Source organism: Bombus flavifrons, chromosome 5 (assembly GCF_040668555.2).
Source record: "Bombus flavifrons isolate JBK064 chromosome 5, iyBomFlav1_principal, whole genome shotgun sequence".
Lineage (NCBI taxonomy): Eukaryota > Metazoa > Arthropoda > Insecta > Hymenoptera > Apidae > Bombus > Bombus flavifrons.
The window spans coordinates 5,677,324-5,696,671 of record NC_138446.1 but is presented as its reverse complement, the minus strand read 5'-3'; the positions used below and the strand labels follow the sequence as shown (position 1 = coordinate 5,696,671).

The 19,348-nt window shown below is 31.1% G+C and overlaps 1 protein-coding gene across 1 annotated transcript in view; it reads left to right on the top strand.

Annotated features, from left to right (window-relative positions):
* The first annotated feature begins 108 nt into the window (after window positions 1-108).
* The window catches only part of dally (division abnormally delayed protein), a 253,426-nt gene continuing 234,186 nt past the window's right edge, over window positions 109-19,348 (top strand). Inside the window, exons 1-2 of the mRNA XM_069113291.1 lie at window positions 109-1,037; window positions 16,793-16,933. Coding sequence (XP_068969392.1) covers window positions 806-1,037; window positions 16,793-16,933 — 373 coding nt within the window. The 5' untranslated portion in view covers window positions 109-805. The remainder of the gene's footprint in view (window positions 1,038-16,792; window positions 16,934-19,348) is intronic.

Sequence of the window (19,348 nt, the reverse complement as noted above, 5' to 3'; positions counted from 1 at the left end):
TAAGTAAGCAAGTAGGTGGCCAAGTAGTTCGGTGTGGATTGAAAGTTAGGTGGGAGAGAGCATAGAGGGTAGCGAGCAGCGAACGAATCGGAGGGAATGTAGTGTGGTGGGTAGTGGGAGAGTGCCGGTCGGTCGAATTGTGAATACGCGGTGCCGCTCTCGGTTCTCGGCACACTCGGCACTTCAGTTCAGTCGCATCGAGCTACTCGTGGAAAGCGTGTCGCGTAGTGCATGCATGCATGCTTGCGTGCGGTTAAACGTGCGTACATGTGTGTGCTTATTATTGTGGTGTACCCGGAGTGGTCGCGTGTGTATGTGTGCGGGCCGTAACACGTTGTTGCGCGATCTCGACAGTGGATGTCGTGATTACTATAGCCATCGTCTCGTCTGTCCGTCCATCGCGCGATCACACCAAATGCACGTCTCGCGCGTCTCGAGATCTCGCAGTAACACCCGTGATTGTTGCCGTGCCGTTTGATAGCGCGCGGCCGATTCGAAGAACCAAGAGGAAAGGGGAAGCCACCGCGTCTCGTTCCGCGGTTGATGACTCTTCGAACGATCACATCGTACCAAATACGCGACGACGACGACGACGACGACCACGAACGAGGAGAAGGAGAAATTGAATTGTCTCGTTGCTCGTGCTTCGTCTCCTTTTCTCTCTTCTTTTCACGCTCTTAAGCACGATTTACGGAACTTACCACCAACCCCTGTACGCCACTGTGTTTCCGCTCAGTTTCTCTTTCTTTCGCTTTCTTCCCTCTTTTTCACCGGTTTGTTCTGCCGATTTGGCCATTTTGTCAAAATGAAAATAATTCAGAGGCATCGTCGTGCGATTCTGGCACCTGTGTCGATCGTGATATTATTATGCGGTTGCACCGATCTCGTGTCATCTCGATCACGGTATTTCGGTGAAATGTCAAAAAACGATACCGACTTCGCGTCTACCGATTGTGAGCGTGTAAAGCCCTTCTTCGAGAGCAAGAATATCACACTCGTGATTACGAAGGAACCTGCAACGGAGAATAGTGCGAAAAGTAAGTGATCGGTTTCAATGTTGTTTAATCAGTTGCTATAATAACTAGTCTTTCATGATAATTTCCATGCGTTAAAATTTCTCTTTACGATTTGGTAATTTTATCGCGCCAAAATCTTATCGAGACTGAAATATTGAATCTAATCGAGTCGAATCGAGCTGAGTCGAGTCGTACGAAAATGAACTATATTCGTTTTAAATTAGCTAACCTTGTTGCACCGATGAATTACATTAGTTCCTATTGACTAGAAATTTCGGGAATGGGCGAAACATGGAGTGGCAGGTGTTTCGCCATTCGTTGAAGGAAATGAACTGAAAGACTTGATTATAGTCGGTTGACTCTAATTACGAAGTTTTATTTAATAGTTCTCGAGAAGTCATTATATTAAACGGCACTTAACGTTGTTACATCAAATACCACTCGAGTACTTCTTGTAAAAACCTGTTTCAATTGTCGTGAGAGCAATAAATCTTATATCATAAATATTTTTTATCCTAATTTTTTTACCGACATATGCCTGATAAATAACGTCCGTTCATAAAGAAGATTTTGGCGCGACTATTTACAGCTTTCTTAAAAGTCACGTTGATATTTAGGTTATTTAAGAAACTTCTGTTTTCTTTGTTTAAATAGAAAGAAGTTCCATATTATATTTTTTAATATTATAAAATTTACTATAAATGCCAATTTATTTTTAAATTTAATGAAATATTCGGTTATTGATGACCGATTTAATAAACGCAAACATTTTTCAAAATATAGCGGTTAAAAGTTTCATTAAATGGCATTTTTTCTGTCAGATTATTTCATAACTGTTGTATATTTTTTTTAGAATTGTCGACTGTTTGATAATTTTTGAATTATTCTTTTTAAGATGTTAACGTAAAATATATATTTTCTCTGCTGTGTTAAATTTTTTATTCATCATACTGTTTTGTAATGAACGGTACAAACTAAAATTTAACTAGAAGTCTAGAGAATAAAATGGATAACGTGATAATTTCAAGTTATACTCTTTTTATTTTATCTAACTCTTCGTTGTGTGAAAAGTAGCTAAGAGAGAGGGAAAAAAGAATTCTTTTTTGATTCATCAGTATTCATCATTTCTGTTATATTGGTATTTGGAACCAATCTGAAAATGTATAGATATAGTTAGTACACAGTATGAATAACCATTTTAAGTGCATAATAAGTGTTAAAGATGACCACTGAATATCGGAATTTATTGATATAATGGATAATAGTATATAAAATAATAATAGATAAGTTTGAATATTTTGTGATTTCTATGAAGTACTTACATATGTACTTATACTAAATATCTTGTAATACCTATATACATATATATTTAAATATATTTTAAACCTGATGAATATAACCATAACATTTGGGTTATTAAGCCAGTTTTTCAAAATGTTTTGTACGACACATATAAGATATTCATGAAAGATTTCTATAAGTGTCCGAATCCTTTCGTGAGCTTTCTTAATTATAAAAGTATATTCAATTCCGATAAACTTGGAAAATTTAGGTGCTAGTAACCTCCGGCCATAATCGACGCAAATCCCGCAATCGCACGTACCATATTCAAGGTAAACCAAACCGATACCGCAGTATGCGGTGAGTGGTTAAGGATCTCGTTTATTCATCTAGATTCTCCCGAATAATCTTAAGCAGACCGGAAGTGGACTGTTAATTGTTAACACGAGGTAAATTGGTGTTGGCTGAGGTACGGACTATATTTGGAGAAAATTGTGTACCGGTGTTACGAGTAGATCGCGAAGTCGTGTACGATATTACCTAGGGAAAGGATCGCGTGCCGATTTCCGATACGTTGTGTTACGTTGTTCGATCGGAGGGCTGAATGAACGAATTACTCTCTCTGGACTATCGTATCCTAACCCACTTTACACGACTGTAGCCACTCGTCGAATCGAGGCCGAAGGGTCGCTGATGTAGCTTCCGGTTTTATGCACTTCCCTGCATCAAGTGCCGTACATCACACCTACCGGAGAAAATGGAGAGAGATAATCGTCCACGCGTAGAGTAGCCGATTCGAGTGCTATGACGCTAATGTTCTTAATTTAAATCGATAAATCGCTTACGAAATCACTTCGCCGCTTTTTCGGTGGTTAATTTAATTACAACGATGCATATATCGCACGTGGAGATTAAGATATTTGGAAACGGTGTAGTTTTCTTGCATCTGGTCTCCTTTATGTACTTATTGGACTGCTATAGCCCGTGAAAGTATTTAAATGCTCTGATGTGTAAATCTTGTTATACGAGACATTTTGAAATTCCATAAACATAGTAATAAGACACGACTTCGTCACGATCATGCTTATATTGATAAACTAATGAAATTAAAACTGATCTGTGCTTAAAACTAACCTAAACCAGAATGAAATAAACCTGAACTTGAACTAACCTAAATTGAAACCAGTTTGAAAATGCACAATATAAATTACAAAATATTTAATGCAAGTGTATATATATATATATTTCGTAGAGATTATAAAAGTTTTTAATTATCAAGTCTTGGTATTCACTGATATTATCTTTAACACTTATTATACATTATATTGAAGATAGTTATTTATAGTGTAACTAATTTTTCAAATATATATATATATCTACAGTAAATACCTTGTAACCTCTATACATTTTCAGGTTACTTTTAAAACACATGGCCCACGTTTAAATTTAACAGTCAGTGTAAAATCATCAGTTATAATAGTTACATATGAAACATAACAGAATTATTAAACCGTTATTAAAAAACTATTATATAAATTGTAAAAAGTATAAATAGGACTATACTTGAATTTCTTTTTTATATTTTTCCATTCTCTAAACAAGCACAAGCAGTAAAAAAAGAAATTAATTGGAAAGGGTTATAATGACATGCTTTGCAGTGAATATAAAAGTAGTTAGTATTCAGAAAATTATACACTTAACCACAGCCAACTTTATGATGAAAATAGAAACGATTAGATATAGGAATTATTTATTTAACGGTTCAAATCTCGGATACTGATTTTTATTTGACTTTAACGATTTTGTTAAGGATGTACGCAATACGATGTACGCAAATAACATGAGATGAAACTTTGATAATTTGAGTTAATCGAAAGAGTTCCTGCCTTTAAAATTTATCATTATTTTTAAATAATCAAACGATTACATTTCAATATAATTAATTGTACATAAATATGAAATATTTTGAACTTTTCTATATATGTTTATAATTTTTCAACGATTTTTAGTCTGTTAATTGCGTTGATTCGTAGCTCGAAATTTCTGCTGTAATCAAATATGCCTAAATAAATTAATGTGATTCAATTTTATTTGGATCGGTTTTATATATCCAATAACTAGGATAAAATATGTTTTTGATAGAAATGAAGCAATGCATCAGTAAATAAGAGGTTTCCTAAATAAATAATTTAGTCTATCCAAGATATTGATCAGATAATAACTGACGAGTCAACTCATTTTCGCTTGTTCACAGATTAAAATTGTCCTGCATTAACCCTTTCGACCCTGTTGGGACGCATATGTACGTTCCAGTGAATTTTTGCAATCCTCTGTGGAACAATATGTGCCACATATGTGCGTTGTTTCATTCTTCATTACTTAATTTGACTGACTATATATTATTATATTTGATTGGTAATCATGAGAACAAGCAACGTAGTAACGTGCTGGATAATTCTTATTTTGGTAGAATATGTGGTTGCAGAGTCGCAATGAATGAAATCTTATTTTTTTTTTACACACGTAATTGAACAATTCTCTGAAATTTATTATAGCAGTATTTCAATATATAGCATAATGTAACTGTTTTCATTAAAAAAGTTTTTAAATTGTTATCTTTTTATTTATATTATTGAGCATAGAAGTGCCTATACTGGACACACATATCCCATTAGATGTTTTCATTCTTATTCCTGAATACTGTCGACATTGTCATTTCTGTTTAGTCTTATTTTAATCGGGCATATCACTAGCGCGTTGATATAAGTTTCATAAAGAAAGAACGTAAAAAGTAAAAGTAAAAGAATCTCATCAGCATTGTCTTACACTGACATCCGATCCCGGATCGAGTTACGTTATTGTCCGTCGAGCATTGGTGCATTCATGACTCTTAAAGTACTGATCTGTACCCATTCGTAGCTATGAATAATTCAATTTCTTTCTAACAGTCGATTTTCACAAGGAAGTATAATAAAATCCAAGTAGAAAACAATCGGTCGAAAGGGTTAAATATCTTGATATTTTTTTATTTATTTTTAATCCTGAGTTATCAAGTCTCTTTTATGTCATATTTATTATAATTCACGTTATCCTATGTAGTATGAAAAATCTATGAAACTTTTACTCTGATCGGATTAATGGCACAATCAGGATTCAGCTTCAACGAACGTTTCTTGATTAAAACCATTCGGAGCGTGCAACTAACGCATTTTTCGCGATTTTTGATTGATAAGTTTTATTCTATTTTCCGATTTTTCTTTATTTTTGAATCGCAATCAGCGAAATTATTTTTATACAATTTAAAAATCAGAATTGTTTAAGTCAAGAATTAAATATATCATATTAATATTAATATTATTACCACATATCTACGCACGCAGCATATTGAAGTAACGTGACTACCGCATACTTATTTTTTTCAACAAATTAAAGCTTGTAAAACATTAAATGCCGATGAATAATAGCGTCACGTTCATTAATTTTGTAGGTTGATCTGTTAATTATTTTGAATTATATCAAATGTACCTATCGATCCGAACTTACAATTTATATCATAATTAATACGAATTATTTTAATGTACATATATCGGTTACATGATAAACTATGTGTTACCATTATTATATATTATTATATATTAAATCCTGTTGCGTGTCTTCGACTAATTTATGGCCAATTGCATCCTTTCATGCGGGTCACAAGGTTATTAATTATTGTTAATTATGTTTATATTACAATATTGATTGATGAAAAAAATTAAATATATTATACTCGACAAATAAAAGTTTCGTTAGAGGTAAATACTGCAAATGTCAGGCATTTCAATTCTCAAAAATATCAGTCGTTTTTCTCACAGTTAATTACATTATAGCTTCATTATGTATGAAGACATATTTTCATAAAGTCAAAAAATATATTAAACTTTCGACTCGCACGATAACAAATACAAAACGTTTTATGAAACATAGTAACACATTGATTTACATTACATGTTGTGATTTTCAGTCCGCCAATTAGAGAATTTGAAAACCGAATACTTAGAAACATATACATACATAGTTGGAATGTTATTTTGCGTTTGACACGTAAGGAAGTAGATGTATCGTAAAAAGAAAAACTGGGAAAAAGCGTATGGCATTTGCCGTGAGAACGAAGCCGTTTCATAGCCTCGCGATGAGCCGCACCACACCCCGACAACGACAACGACAACGACAACGACAACGCATCGTAAACCATTCGAGAGACATTCTCACTGTCGGTCCCTTTTATTCCCTTTTTTCCTTCTTTTCTATCTCTATTCGTGGCGCCTCCGCCATTTCGAACGATTCAAGATGGAACTCGTCGCACAGGTACAAGGATTCTTGACCTCACGACATTAACAGGATACAGGATTGATGTATACTGTACATATACCAGCGTGTCCTGTAACCAGTGGTAAAACCTGGGACAGGATTAGCCACTTCTTATTTGATGTAAATGTAATAAATAAAAAGTACAAATAAAGTAACAAATAAATATTTTTCAGAATAAAGTTGATTGTAACTAAATTTCAAAATCTTATTTGAGAAGTAAATTATTTCCAGCTAATTTACTTGTCGAATATTTGATCATTTCACATAATGATAAAAGATCAAGGATAAGAAAAATTGTCCTTTTCGTGTAGAAAAAACGTGTATATATATCTATTGGTACGAAATGCACTCAAACGTCACTCAAACATTTCATTGAATTAAGCAGCGCGAAAAAAGTTAAGAAGTATGAAAAGAAGTGTATTTACATATCTGGACGTATGCGTAGACTTACATGTTAGAATTTTGGAGGAAACTTATCTGGCACAGAAGTTACGTGATCAAGAAAAAAATGATTTGTTATTCATTATTTTCTGTTATTACTTGAAGTAATCAAATATTTGGTAATTTCAAATAAATTTATTTATTCTTTATTTATTATTTTCATAGAAAATAAAATGTGTTCAACACTGCTTGACATAATGATCTTGCTAGTAGGTATTTCATATGCTTGCTTTATTCTATTGCAGAAATAGAGAATGCACTGAAACAGACCATTCGTACGTAAACTTTCTTATTTTAAAAATTGTCAAAAATATTTTTTTTGTCTTGTTGAATATACCTACAATTCTGCTTATCGTACTAATGAAATTTTTCTTCGTATGAAATGGACCTTTTTTAATATGAAGTATATCTAATGTAATAAATAAATAAACAATAAATGTAAAATAAAAACATAGCTTATAGCAAGGTCAAAATATATAAAAAGATCCAAGGGTTACATATGTAAAATCTATATGTATTCTCGAAAACAAAGTTCGAAAACGAATTACTCTTATCCTGGTTATACCAGCAATTATGATTATGATACACCTTGCATAGTCAATATCGTGTGAAACTGGTACTTATAACAGGTTAGCATCGAATCGGTATTAATTGGACATGTTTCTCCTTTTTGGTAAATCGTTTGATTAAGATCCGCTTAAACTAGTTACACTTATGCTATTTTCTTCACTGGACGCAACATTAGGTCTAACATTATGCGTAATAAATTAAAAGATAATTTTCAAATAATTAAAGAGTGTCGATTAAGAGGTGGTGGCTAACATGTATGGCTAGGTTATGAAACATGTTTTGAAGAATACTTTTACGAGCTGCTAGTAACGTTTTTATAAATATTAAAAATTCTTTAGATTTTTTACGAAGGGAAATATTTGAACAGAATGTTTACGTGGAATGTGTTCGTATCGATGAATAGAAATTTTTATTACGTTTTTTTCGAGCTCGCGGTTTTCATGCTTTTGCAGGCGATACGATTTAGTAATGAAAAGGACTGCTCGTTAGGGAAACGATTACGAACATTTGAGTATTAATAAAAATGAGTAGTAAACGCAGGTATTAAAAGTTTTACTTTCAGGTGTGTTAATCTTCTTGTTGTTGGTTTCTCTTTCATATGCATTTATCAGTGCATACAACAGGATTTATGGCAAATGAAATTTTAGACTACTGAAATTCAGTATTATGTTTGTTAGTACCTAGAAGAAAAAATGTTTAGAAGCACAACAATATTCACGATATTGCGGTTTATTTTAATTTTCAGCCGAACATTACCGTTTGATAATTAACGTTGATTCGATGAAACTGACAAGATAACTGCGTTAAAACACATTGAAATTAATTGCAGGAATTATTCAACCCAGTCTCGGATAGTGTTTATTTTATTTTCATGTGTTTTCGTATGCAAGGTCTGTTCTTTGTAAACAATGAGCAAGATATATGTATGTGTATATGTGATATATATATATGTATGATGAGACTTGGATAATTCGTGTTAATTGAAAGATTATTTGCTTCAAAAATCCCTTGTTTTAGATAACTTAGTCATTATATTATTAATATAAAAAATAATAGTTTGTTATGGAATATATAGTTCAATTTTGTAATAAGATCGAGTATTTTTCTTTACAAACCGTTTATGCTATTACGTATGCATAGATAGTTCTCAACGCTTTTCTCATAAATGGTAGAATCCATGAAAAAGATAGAGAAGAGGAGCTAGTTTGGCCATTTTTTAAATTTACCATGGTTTTTGCAAAATGACGAGAATAAGGATAACGTTGACAACTTCGAAACGCCCAAAACAAACATATAAACTACCTTGCACTCGGAACGTTTACTTTTAACGATATCCTCGTCTATCCTCTGCCATCTGAACATTATGGCTAGACCGCAGATATTTATGCAAATTTATATATCCATGAACGCGAATGAAGCAATGGAATTTAAGCAGAGGTTGGTTTCCTCGTTTAATATTATAATGAATATTATTCTTTCCGTATTTTGTATATTTCTACATATTATGTAGATTCTGTAGAGTTTTGCATCTTTAAATTTACCAAAAATGCAGAAGAATCCGCGGTCTAGTTATGGCTTGATCGTATTGCGAGAAATATCCTGTATACGATATAATGCGTTGTGTGGTTTTGGTCATGTAATTGTAACGATGAAATAAAGCAAGCGTGTTATCGGAATTGTTGCGAAAACTGTACGAAAGTCGATCGATAAATCGATATTCTTGCGGGAAAATATAATTTGTCGTATTGTTCGTCCGTTTATCCCTAGCCGGGTTATTTTTAGGTAAGCAAACACTGAGCTCTCCTGTCCGTCCGAAGAATCGGAACGTCTTCGTTTCCTCTTCGATACCGTCCTAGAGCATTCCATAAAATCGGCGTGGAATCGTAAAGTTCCCTGTCACGAGAGACACTGTTCCGGTGTCCTTCCCTTTTTTCTTTCTCTTTTTCATTCCTGCTTCGGTCCTTTTGTATTCGCTACTAGGAATACCTTGACCGATCTAGGTAGCGCCACACAGAATAGCCAGGTATGCAGAAAAAATCTTCTCCTGTTTTTCCGTTACGATTTTTCATGATTCATCGTCCGCCTTCTATTGTTTGACTCTTTTGACGGGTTATACCTTCCGAACACACGCACACCAATTTATCGTTTTCAGTTTGCGCGCGAATGATTCGTCAGCAGGGATGAATAATGGGGCTGGCTGCACCGTTTTCAATGCTTTTCGTGTTTCTTTCAAATGTTTGAATCTATTTCTCATCGTTACGGTGTATGTCCATAGGATGTAATTTAATCTGTGAGTAATGTTTTTAAATCTGATTGCGAGAGATACAGCGACTTTCGAAATTGTTGCAACGTCCTTTCAAACTGAATAACTTTCTTAATATTGGACCAAATCACTTGGACCTTTTCGCCAAGTTAGAAGGATTAGTTCGCTAGATGACGTATAAAAAGAAGTTTGAATAAATTGAAATTGGTCGGGATGAAAAAAGTAAAGATCGCATTTCTCAATTTATTTATCTTGGAATGTAACGAAAATTTAAACAACACGTTTTGAACATTTATATTAGATATGTACGCGTTGAAAATTTTGTTGAAATGTTGAAATGGCAACGTTAATTAATTTCAATAAAATGTTTAGCATATATATAACCGATATATATGTTTAAAATGTGTTGTTTAAGTTTTTGTTACAAGTCCAGGTAAAAAGGTTGAAAAATACGACCTTTACTTTTTTTCTTGGCGATTCCAATTTTTTTCTACGCCATCTAGTAAGTTTGTTCTCCTAATTTCTCAGAAAAACGCAAGTCGTTTTGATCAATCTTAAAAAAGTTGTTCAATTTCAAAGGATGTTGCAACAGTTTTGGAGTTATTGTCAAGTATGCGGCATTTGTTTATCTTTTACGAGATTTAATTTAATTACAAAATTACGAATAAATCGAACTGCAGTGGCTTTATGCTCTATAATCGTTGCAATTACTTGTAGTAGAATATTCTGACGCGATTAAATTGGTTTTGCGAAGACAATGTGCAATAATAAAATAAATTTGTAACTATCAAATCTTATATGTACAATTATTTTGTTACTTGAAAAATTCCTCATTTTTAGATTCCTTGTTTTATGAATTAGGAATTAGATCGAAAAGGAACTTTTATGTTGATGGAAAGATTTCGGATGTTAATACAAGTAGCAATATTTAAAAAGTAGATATATGTAGGAGTATGTACATATAATAAATAGTAGAATACAGAGGATGATCAATTTTACTCTATAAATGCTTCAAATTTAATCTGAAATTATCTTCTGAATGTTCGTTATTCGAAAAATGTTTCAAATGAGACTTGTTCTGTTTCAAGGAGGATGTAATTTAATATAATTACATGGTTTGTAGGTAGATGCAGAAAGGGCATATGAATGTTAAATTTATTTTTTTAAATGGTACCATATATTTTTTAGTTATTTTATTTTTAACACAATTAAAAAATATAACGATGTAATTAGTTAATCTACGGTATTGTTCTACAAAAAGGGAATTTATTTATTTAGAGAAACCATTAGTTTTGAAGATGTTTTAATTCTACTGTTGCAAATTTTATTGTATGAAAGGAAGACGCAAAGCAATATTCTTATGTTTCATTCGTTTCAAGTTTTTAATCCAGCTGTGAAAGATTTTTCTTAATATGTAATTAAGAGTGTTTAGGTAGATGTATAAAATTCTATACCACCATTTATGATATTTATGATGAAATTAAAAATTAAATTATGTGTAGTATTCCATTTAAAAATGAAAACAAGATTTAAACATTTTTTATTATTTATCCTTATAATTCAAGATTTGTTATATATTCGTTTGGACGTTGTTACAAATGTATCTTAATTGTTCTATACAAATGTTCTACTTAATCAGAAATAATTTACGCAGTTGATAAGGTATCTTATACAATGCTGCTAACAAAATCATTTATAAGAGTATTAAAAAAGTATTTATTAATACTCAGAACCGTCATTTTCAAACAATTGTAGTTTTCGAGTTCGATAAGATTTTATAAATAAATACTTCGCTATTGTTCTTTTATAATGGAATTTTAGATCGATATCTATTAAACGAAGATGGTTCACGTTAAAGATAATTACTCGAAGTATATTGGGATCTGCATTCTTTCATTAATTTGAATTTTTTAAATGTAATGCTAATTACATGCTAAAATTGCATACTGGATGTAATGTACCCTTTTAGCATGAATTTTTATCAATTATATAATTAAAGCTATAATGAACACACATTTTTTTTCATTATTTCCTCTTTCATATAACTGTAATATACATATATTTACTTATAGTGAGATAGCAAATTGAAGAGTAACGCTGATATTGTATGAAATGTCTAGCTCGAAAATTGTATTTTGCTAGTTATGATTTCTTAGATATATTTTAAATTATTTAATATTTTATGAAATCATATTGCGCGTAGTGTAAAAGTCCCAAATAAATAACTATAATATAACAAATATAATAAATAAATAAATTGACATTAAATTTCACAAATAACCATATATATGACATATAAAAAATAAAAAATTGTATAATAGTAGAAGCAAGATATGCGATTCAATGTACTGTACAAGATTGGTGCTTTTTATATTTGGCCAAGTTTTTATTATTATTTATGTGGACAATAAGTATCTAGAGATTAGTAAAGACGCTGAAATGATTTTAAGTTACGTAGTGTTTCAAGGTTGGATTAATATCGCTGGCAAAAGTAATTTGTAGCGTACATTTAAGTCTTTTAAATTTCCCAAATGGTGTGCTCGGTCGCCTTCTGGTATTTTGGCGGTTGTTGCACTGTGACCGTTTAAGTGGTCCTAAATGAAATTAAATTGAGGGAATCGTCTGATGCTCATCCTTGTGAGTGTTGTAACAAAATGTGTATGCATGTTATATTGCTACGTTACGTCGCAGAATTTTGATTCGTTAAGTGTCCTTAAAAGTGACTAGAAAAAATATTTACACATATGTTTACTTTCCAATGAAGCGTTTTCTTATCAGGTTCTGCATTTCACTTTTCTCACACGAAGATACTACTAAATGATACGAAATTTAATAATGTATTATTGGACCTAATTGTTTAGTACGTAAATTGATGAAATTTTTAGCATTTTTAATTTTCTTTCAATTTTATTAAAGATGTCAATTTTAGGACGTTATGAAAAATTTTCTTATACGATATACTTTATATCGGGAACACGATAAGAGACAATTAGCGTTTTGGTTTGTTGGTTGGAAGCATTTTGTGTTTAATACGTTTCACTTTCGTTACTTCCTTCAAATGGTTTTAATATAGCCGAAAATATAGAAATAATGTTTAGAGAAGTTTTTATAGAATATTAAACTAAATTTAAAATTTAAATTTTGCATCGTTGTATTTCTGTTATAATTTGACTGTTTATAAGGTTAGTAAAATGTAATTTATTTTATATACACAATATATTAAATTCGCCGTCATTCTCGAATTTACTAACAGTTGAACAATAACTCATTTTTTTAACTCTGTGAGTGTACAGCAATTATGAAAGCTAATTTGGTTTTATAGTTCCTATTACGCGGTATTTTGTCCAATTAGGTTACACATAAAATGATTATTATACATTTCTTCGAATTTTTTAACTTCAAAATTCTTTCCTATTTTGTGTGTATGTGATCATAAGTTTTCTAAATCAAATATTTATCTGAATATTTTCAGAATTATTTATATTTAGTTCCTAACTATAAAACTAGGTTTTAGCCGAATTTTAAATCATTCATTTAGACTGATAAAGTGTAATGTTTATTTTTATAATATTGCAACTTTGCTTTAAGATTACAAAATATTCTTATATATTATACAAAAGGAAAGAGATAATTTCCTTTTTTAATTATCAACGTATTTAATTTTGCCTTAATAGCCTATATTGAACGTTATTTCTTGTTAAAAGATAGCAATAAATCATCACTTTATCAAATCATAATTATGATCGTACTATTCTCTTTAAAAAGAAACATTAATGATTGATGTACTTACTATCAGTTATAAGATTACCTTCGACCAATTATAAAATGTTATATTCTAAGATACAACAGTAGAAGATAGATATTCGTGTTTCTATTTGCGATGTATTTTCAAATCGTGGTACAGACACACTGTACGTCTTTCTCGATTAATATTCTTAGAATCTCTCGTTTTGTTTCAAAGTCACCAAGCATTTGAAACGCGTCTGGAATTCCTACTTTTCATACTTGCATTACTTCTAATTTGTGTAAGTTTAAAAAAATATCCCGTTCATTGTTCGTTTCGATGTTTAATAAGAACGTAATAAATTATTTATAAACAATATTAGAGCTAATTTATTTATAAACAATATTAGAGCTAAAACCTAAAACTAACTGATCACAAACAAGTGATAATCTCAATAAGTACAAGGACATTCGAGTATTAATTTGAACATTGATTTGATATTTCAAACGATAAATAAAGAATGCATTTTTCTGTTGTAAACAATAAAAAATTCCGAAAGTATTTCAAACGTCAAACAATCTTTATAAACGTATTGTTTTAAATTTAAAATTATAGAAAATTGACACACACTGCTAAAGCTATTTTATTTTATGTAGCTTTAAACGTTTCTCTTGATATTTCGCTTCGTTTTAAGGCACACCACGTGATCGTGTAAAAACTTTCACGCAATGACCATGAGGGATGGAATTATATGCATGGATGTTGGCGCACGTTGGGTAAAATGGGGCGCACGTATGTAGGTTTGCAGTAAGGACGAACAATTGGTGGCGGGTAGGATGATGTGAAAAGTAGAATGAGGCCAGAAGGACCTATTCGAACGAGCCAGGATCTCTTGAGGATCCCGTTAGCCTCGTTCTATTTGTCCGTTCACGACCCTTGCGACATAGATGCAAGTCTATCGTATTTTATCGAGCAATCGTCGTCGTGCTGTAATTGCACGAGGAGACGCCACGGGATGCAAGACGTCCACTTCGCGTTTTCGTGTCACGGTAAATTGGGCTGTAGAAAGAACCGTCGAACGATTATTGAAATCGTTTTTCACCTTTGCTCGATCGATTAACGTTGAAACGTTCAACGACCAATCCTGTCTACTACGTGCTCCATAAAGCAGCGAACTCTATTTACCTCGATGACGCGTCGTTTGTTAAGCTTTAATGGTGCTTCGATCTCTTTTAAATTGGCGTATAAGCTGGTGTAGGTACTATTTGCCACGAGGTAAATTGCTATTTGCTACACACTTTTCTTTTGAAATGTATTATCATTACCGTGACTTCCTGAATAATTCCCCAGTGAGAATTACTATGTGTTTCGAAGACGACCGTATACCGAACTTAAACATTTGTTCCCTATACTTATTTCGTTCTTTCGTTATCGACACTTTGACTAATACGTATACATTGTACTTGTTTGTAATGTCGTAATTTGCACGCAAAAATAGAATATTATATTGTAGGGGAAACATATTTTTTGAAGGAACAATTCATAATTTCTAATTTTTTAATGTTTCAATATTGCTTATAATTTTTGTTCTGTGTTATTTTAGATATTACCATAAATATTATCAAATATTAAATCATATTTTATTTTTACAATTTCCATATTAGAAATAGAATATATTTCCATATGTGAAGTAAATAAAAGTTCTCAAAATATTACTTAGATTTAACTAAATAGAATATATTTTATAATTTTCACTGTTGTAAAATTTGTAAACATATTTACTACGTATTTATATATTTAAAAGTGCAATTCTGATCTTTTTATTTCTTCGTTAATAATAGCAGATAGTCATGGCCAATCTAGGTTTTCTTAAATTTAATAATTTGAATTGTTAACAGTTAGAAACAGGATATTTTTTTCTAAATATTAGATTATTTAATTTGTAGTACAAGATACAAATTTTTTAACATTAGATAGTAACACATTTTGGTATGATTAATGAAAGTAGATAAAAACTTTGGTTTGCTAATGAAGTGAAAAAAAGAAATACGAAGATAATCTTGATCATTATAAGAAAAGATAAGGCGCGACGAAAACATTCTTAATTTGTTCTTTCATTTGTAAACAAGCGTCTGTTTCTTCTTTCATACACATTTGATTGTAATTTATAATATACCTGCACACACATTATTTTACAAGCTTGTACAGTTTTTTATTTTTTTAATGCATGCGTAATTTATGCAATGTTTTAAAAAGATGTTATAATTATACACCTACATTTTTTTTAAGTTAGAAAAGTTCGAAATTAAAATCATTTTTGCGAATCATTATAACATTTTTTAATTAGACGATAAAAATTACTTTTTATTTTTCTAAATTTTCCAAATTAATGTTTATAAAATTTTACAAACAGTGACTTATCCTACATATCGTTCATTTGAGAAAGTTATTGTCAATAAATATATCCGTGCAATATTCTACGAAACAATACTTTCAAGAAATTAATGTAAATTAACATTCTTGATATAATATTTTCAGAAGAGGCTTTTTATCATGTAAAGGAGTAGAATATATACATATATATTACTTATTGGACTTGGTTTACAATTTTTTCTTAATTACCATATGCAAACTTCATGTATCTCTGTCGCACATTCTCAGCCCCGACATACACACTTTTCCACCCTTTTTACTCTATGACAATCACATAATTAATGCTATACATATGTTACCCTCAGAAAGGTAGAATAAGAATAGTTTAAAAAATTGTTGAAATTTTTGATAATAGAAATTGAATATAGCTTTAATAGGAGCTACAATGTACTATAAAACTATAACGCGTAAATAACATTAAATTGAATCATATTTTGGTATTGTTTATTACAACAAAAAATAATTTTAGTAATTATTTTTAGCAAAGAAATAACGCTTAATCTTGCTATTTTAATTACCATGTAAGTTAGTCGTTGCATAAGTAAGAACATAATAATACCACTAGAATATTTGCTATTAATAAAATAATTTAGAAAATTTTGTAATTATATAAGTTATATAATTATAACCTATAACTTACTTATATGTATATGTATCTTGGACGAAGTATTCAAGAACTTTGGGTATAAACTCAAACATCAAATTTTATTTCAGCAACTTGTGATGGCATGTGCTGCAACCGGGAGACTGAGGAACAGTTAAGACATCAAGCCAGGGCAGATTTTCATGACTTGATCCATCACCACAGCAGAAGTTTGCAAGGTCTTCTGGCAATAACGGCGGATGCACTAAGGGGTAAGTTCAACATATTCTACTATAAATGGAGTAATTAAAACCTTTCAACAAGCGAGTAAAAAATGGAAATATTCTTTCGTTATATTTTTTGTAAAAGATATCTTCTAATGGAATATGTTTCAAGACGAAAGGACGTAAACGAGCTACAATATATTACTATTTAAGGATCTAATTTGCTATAGACACTCTTGAGTCTAATATCTAAAGTACTCCAAGATAAAAAAACGAGACATCGTTATAAACATTGGAAACGTATTTTGTCAATACCAATATTGTATTTATTTTAGAATTAACAACTATAATTTTTAATTGGTTTTGTTTCATAACGTAGCTAATTATGTACCAGAGTATGCTTTTATCTTTTAATCTGATAGCCAAAATATCTCAAGAGGAAATGTGAGATACTGTTACAAATCATTAACACCATTATCAATTTTTCTTTATTTTTATTATTTTCTTATCGATGCATTAAATTCGCCATTGACAATGTTAGGTGCTTTGCCCGAACAAGTAACTGTTATATGTGCGAATAATATTTAATTTAATTATTACACCTGATAGCGAAATATTTCTCATCTCCAAAATTTGTTTTTTTTTTTCGAATTATGCACGAACCTGGTTCCCTCATTGTCTTGTAGCGATATACAATTTCTATTGGAATAATGGCATAAGATAACAAGTAGGTTTCTTGTGAGGTGAAATTAACAGACAGCAGTGAGCGATTGCCATAACCACGAGGTTGATCTATCTGTCTTCTCTTTGTTGATGGGTGGGAAGGAGAGAAACAGCATAGTAACGACAGTTCGTTCGAATGGGGCATTTTGTAGCCTTGCTGAAAGTTCCAGAAATGGGATTGAGCGAAACAGTTTCTTAAATTGGCAAAACCAAACCGAGGTAACTATTTTTACGTGCCAACTGGAACGTGCGCACATTCTCTTTCTTCTTCTCTCCCTTTCTCGCTCCTATCTCGCACTTTCTCTGTCTATCTTCCTTTATCCCTTTCACCGCTCCTATCATCTTATCTTTCTCCATTGTTTCTTCTTGTTTTCCATCTAGATCTAGCATTTCTCCACGACTTTGGATAAGTACCGCAGTTGGTGATTTACTAAATTCATCCTCGTCGGAATATTCTTCTTTCAAGTTGTTTGCTAGGAATTCTTCTTCTTTCCTTTGTTATCACCATATTCGTGATCGGACGTACTGTGAATCGTATTCCTGTGTAAATTAATCAATTTCATTGCTACCGTAAATGTGTCTATTTAGTAGCAGATACATAATATTAGATATCGTGTTACATATTCATGTTGGAAGAAAAACGAAGACGGAGAAAATTCATCTTAAAGATAAAAATTTGGGACTTATTTTATTATTATTATTAAAGGACTGAAGGAAAAGCTATGCGAAATTTTTAAATTCAAACTTAATATTTACAGAATGATATCTTAAAATAAAAAGCATATTGTTGTCACAGTTAAAAATTATAGAGCTCTCTATGGACGAAACTGTGTAAAAGTAATTTACCTGTGTTTAAATAAATTATCTGATACTTCACTTTATAATATGTAGATAATTGTCCATCGTCGATTCATAATATCTTAATTAAACGTTCGCGTCGTAAAATTGAAAAAATTTTTATCACGGAGGAAAGCGGAAGAATTTTAATCCTTTGTGCTCGAAACGACAATTCTCTTGGCACAGTTCTTTTTGTGTCATGTGAATAGGGCAAGGACATTTATACTTTATGTTTGATACGGACAAAGAAGCGAAACTTGAATAAAAGTATGTTTTATCTTCGAAACGTTATGAAATATATCTTATGTTTGATATTTTACATTATCTTTACACTTGTGCTCATCCTTGCATATTGTTGTACCTATCCGTACATATTTATCCGTAGTCAGCATATGAGTTTTGTAAATTTGTCGACTTTACTTTGTATTCAAAAATATTTTCTTTCTTTTAGAAAATATTCTAATACGATCAATTCGTGTAAACTTTATAAAAAGAAATTTATTAAACTTTATTAAAAAGAAATACATACTTAAATATATATATGAAATATACAAAATGATATGATGACAACGATCTAGACAATCTGGCGATTACTTTGATATCTTTTAATAAAAAAATCATGGGATGTTTCATTCCAGAAAAAAATGCACCGATTGTTCAATTAGAGTTTAGAGTGCGAATAAAAAAAAAGGTAATCGTTCAACTATTTCAAAAGATATTCAAGACATAAAATATAAATGTATATCGATATATTTATTTCTTAGTGACAGTAAAATAAATTCGTTTCTCACGAATCTAGTTTTTAATTGTTAAGGATTGGTGGAACGAGATACTAAAATGTCTTTCAACTGTAAAGGCTCATGATCCATCGAGTTTTTGTAAATCCCGAATATTTCCTTCCTC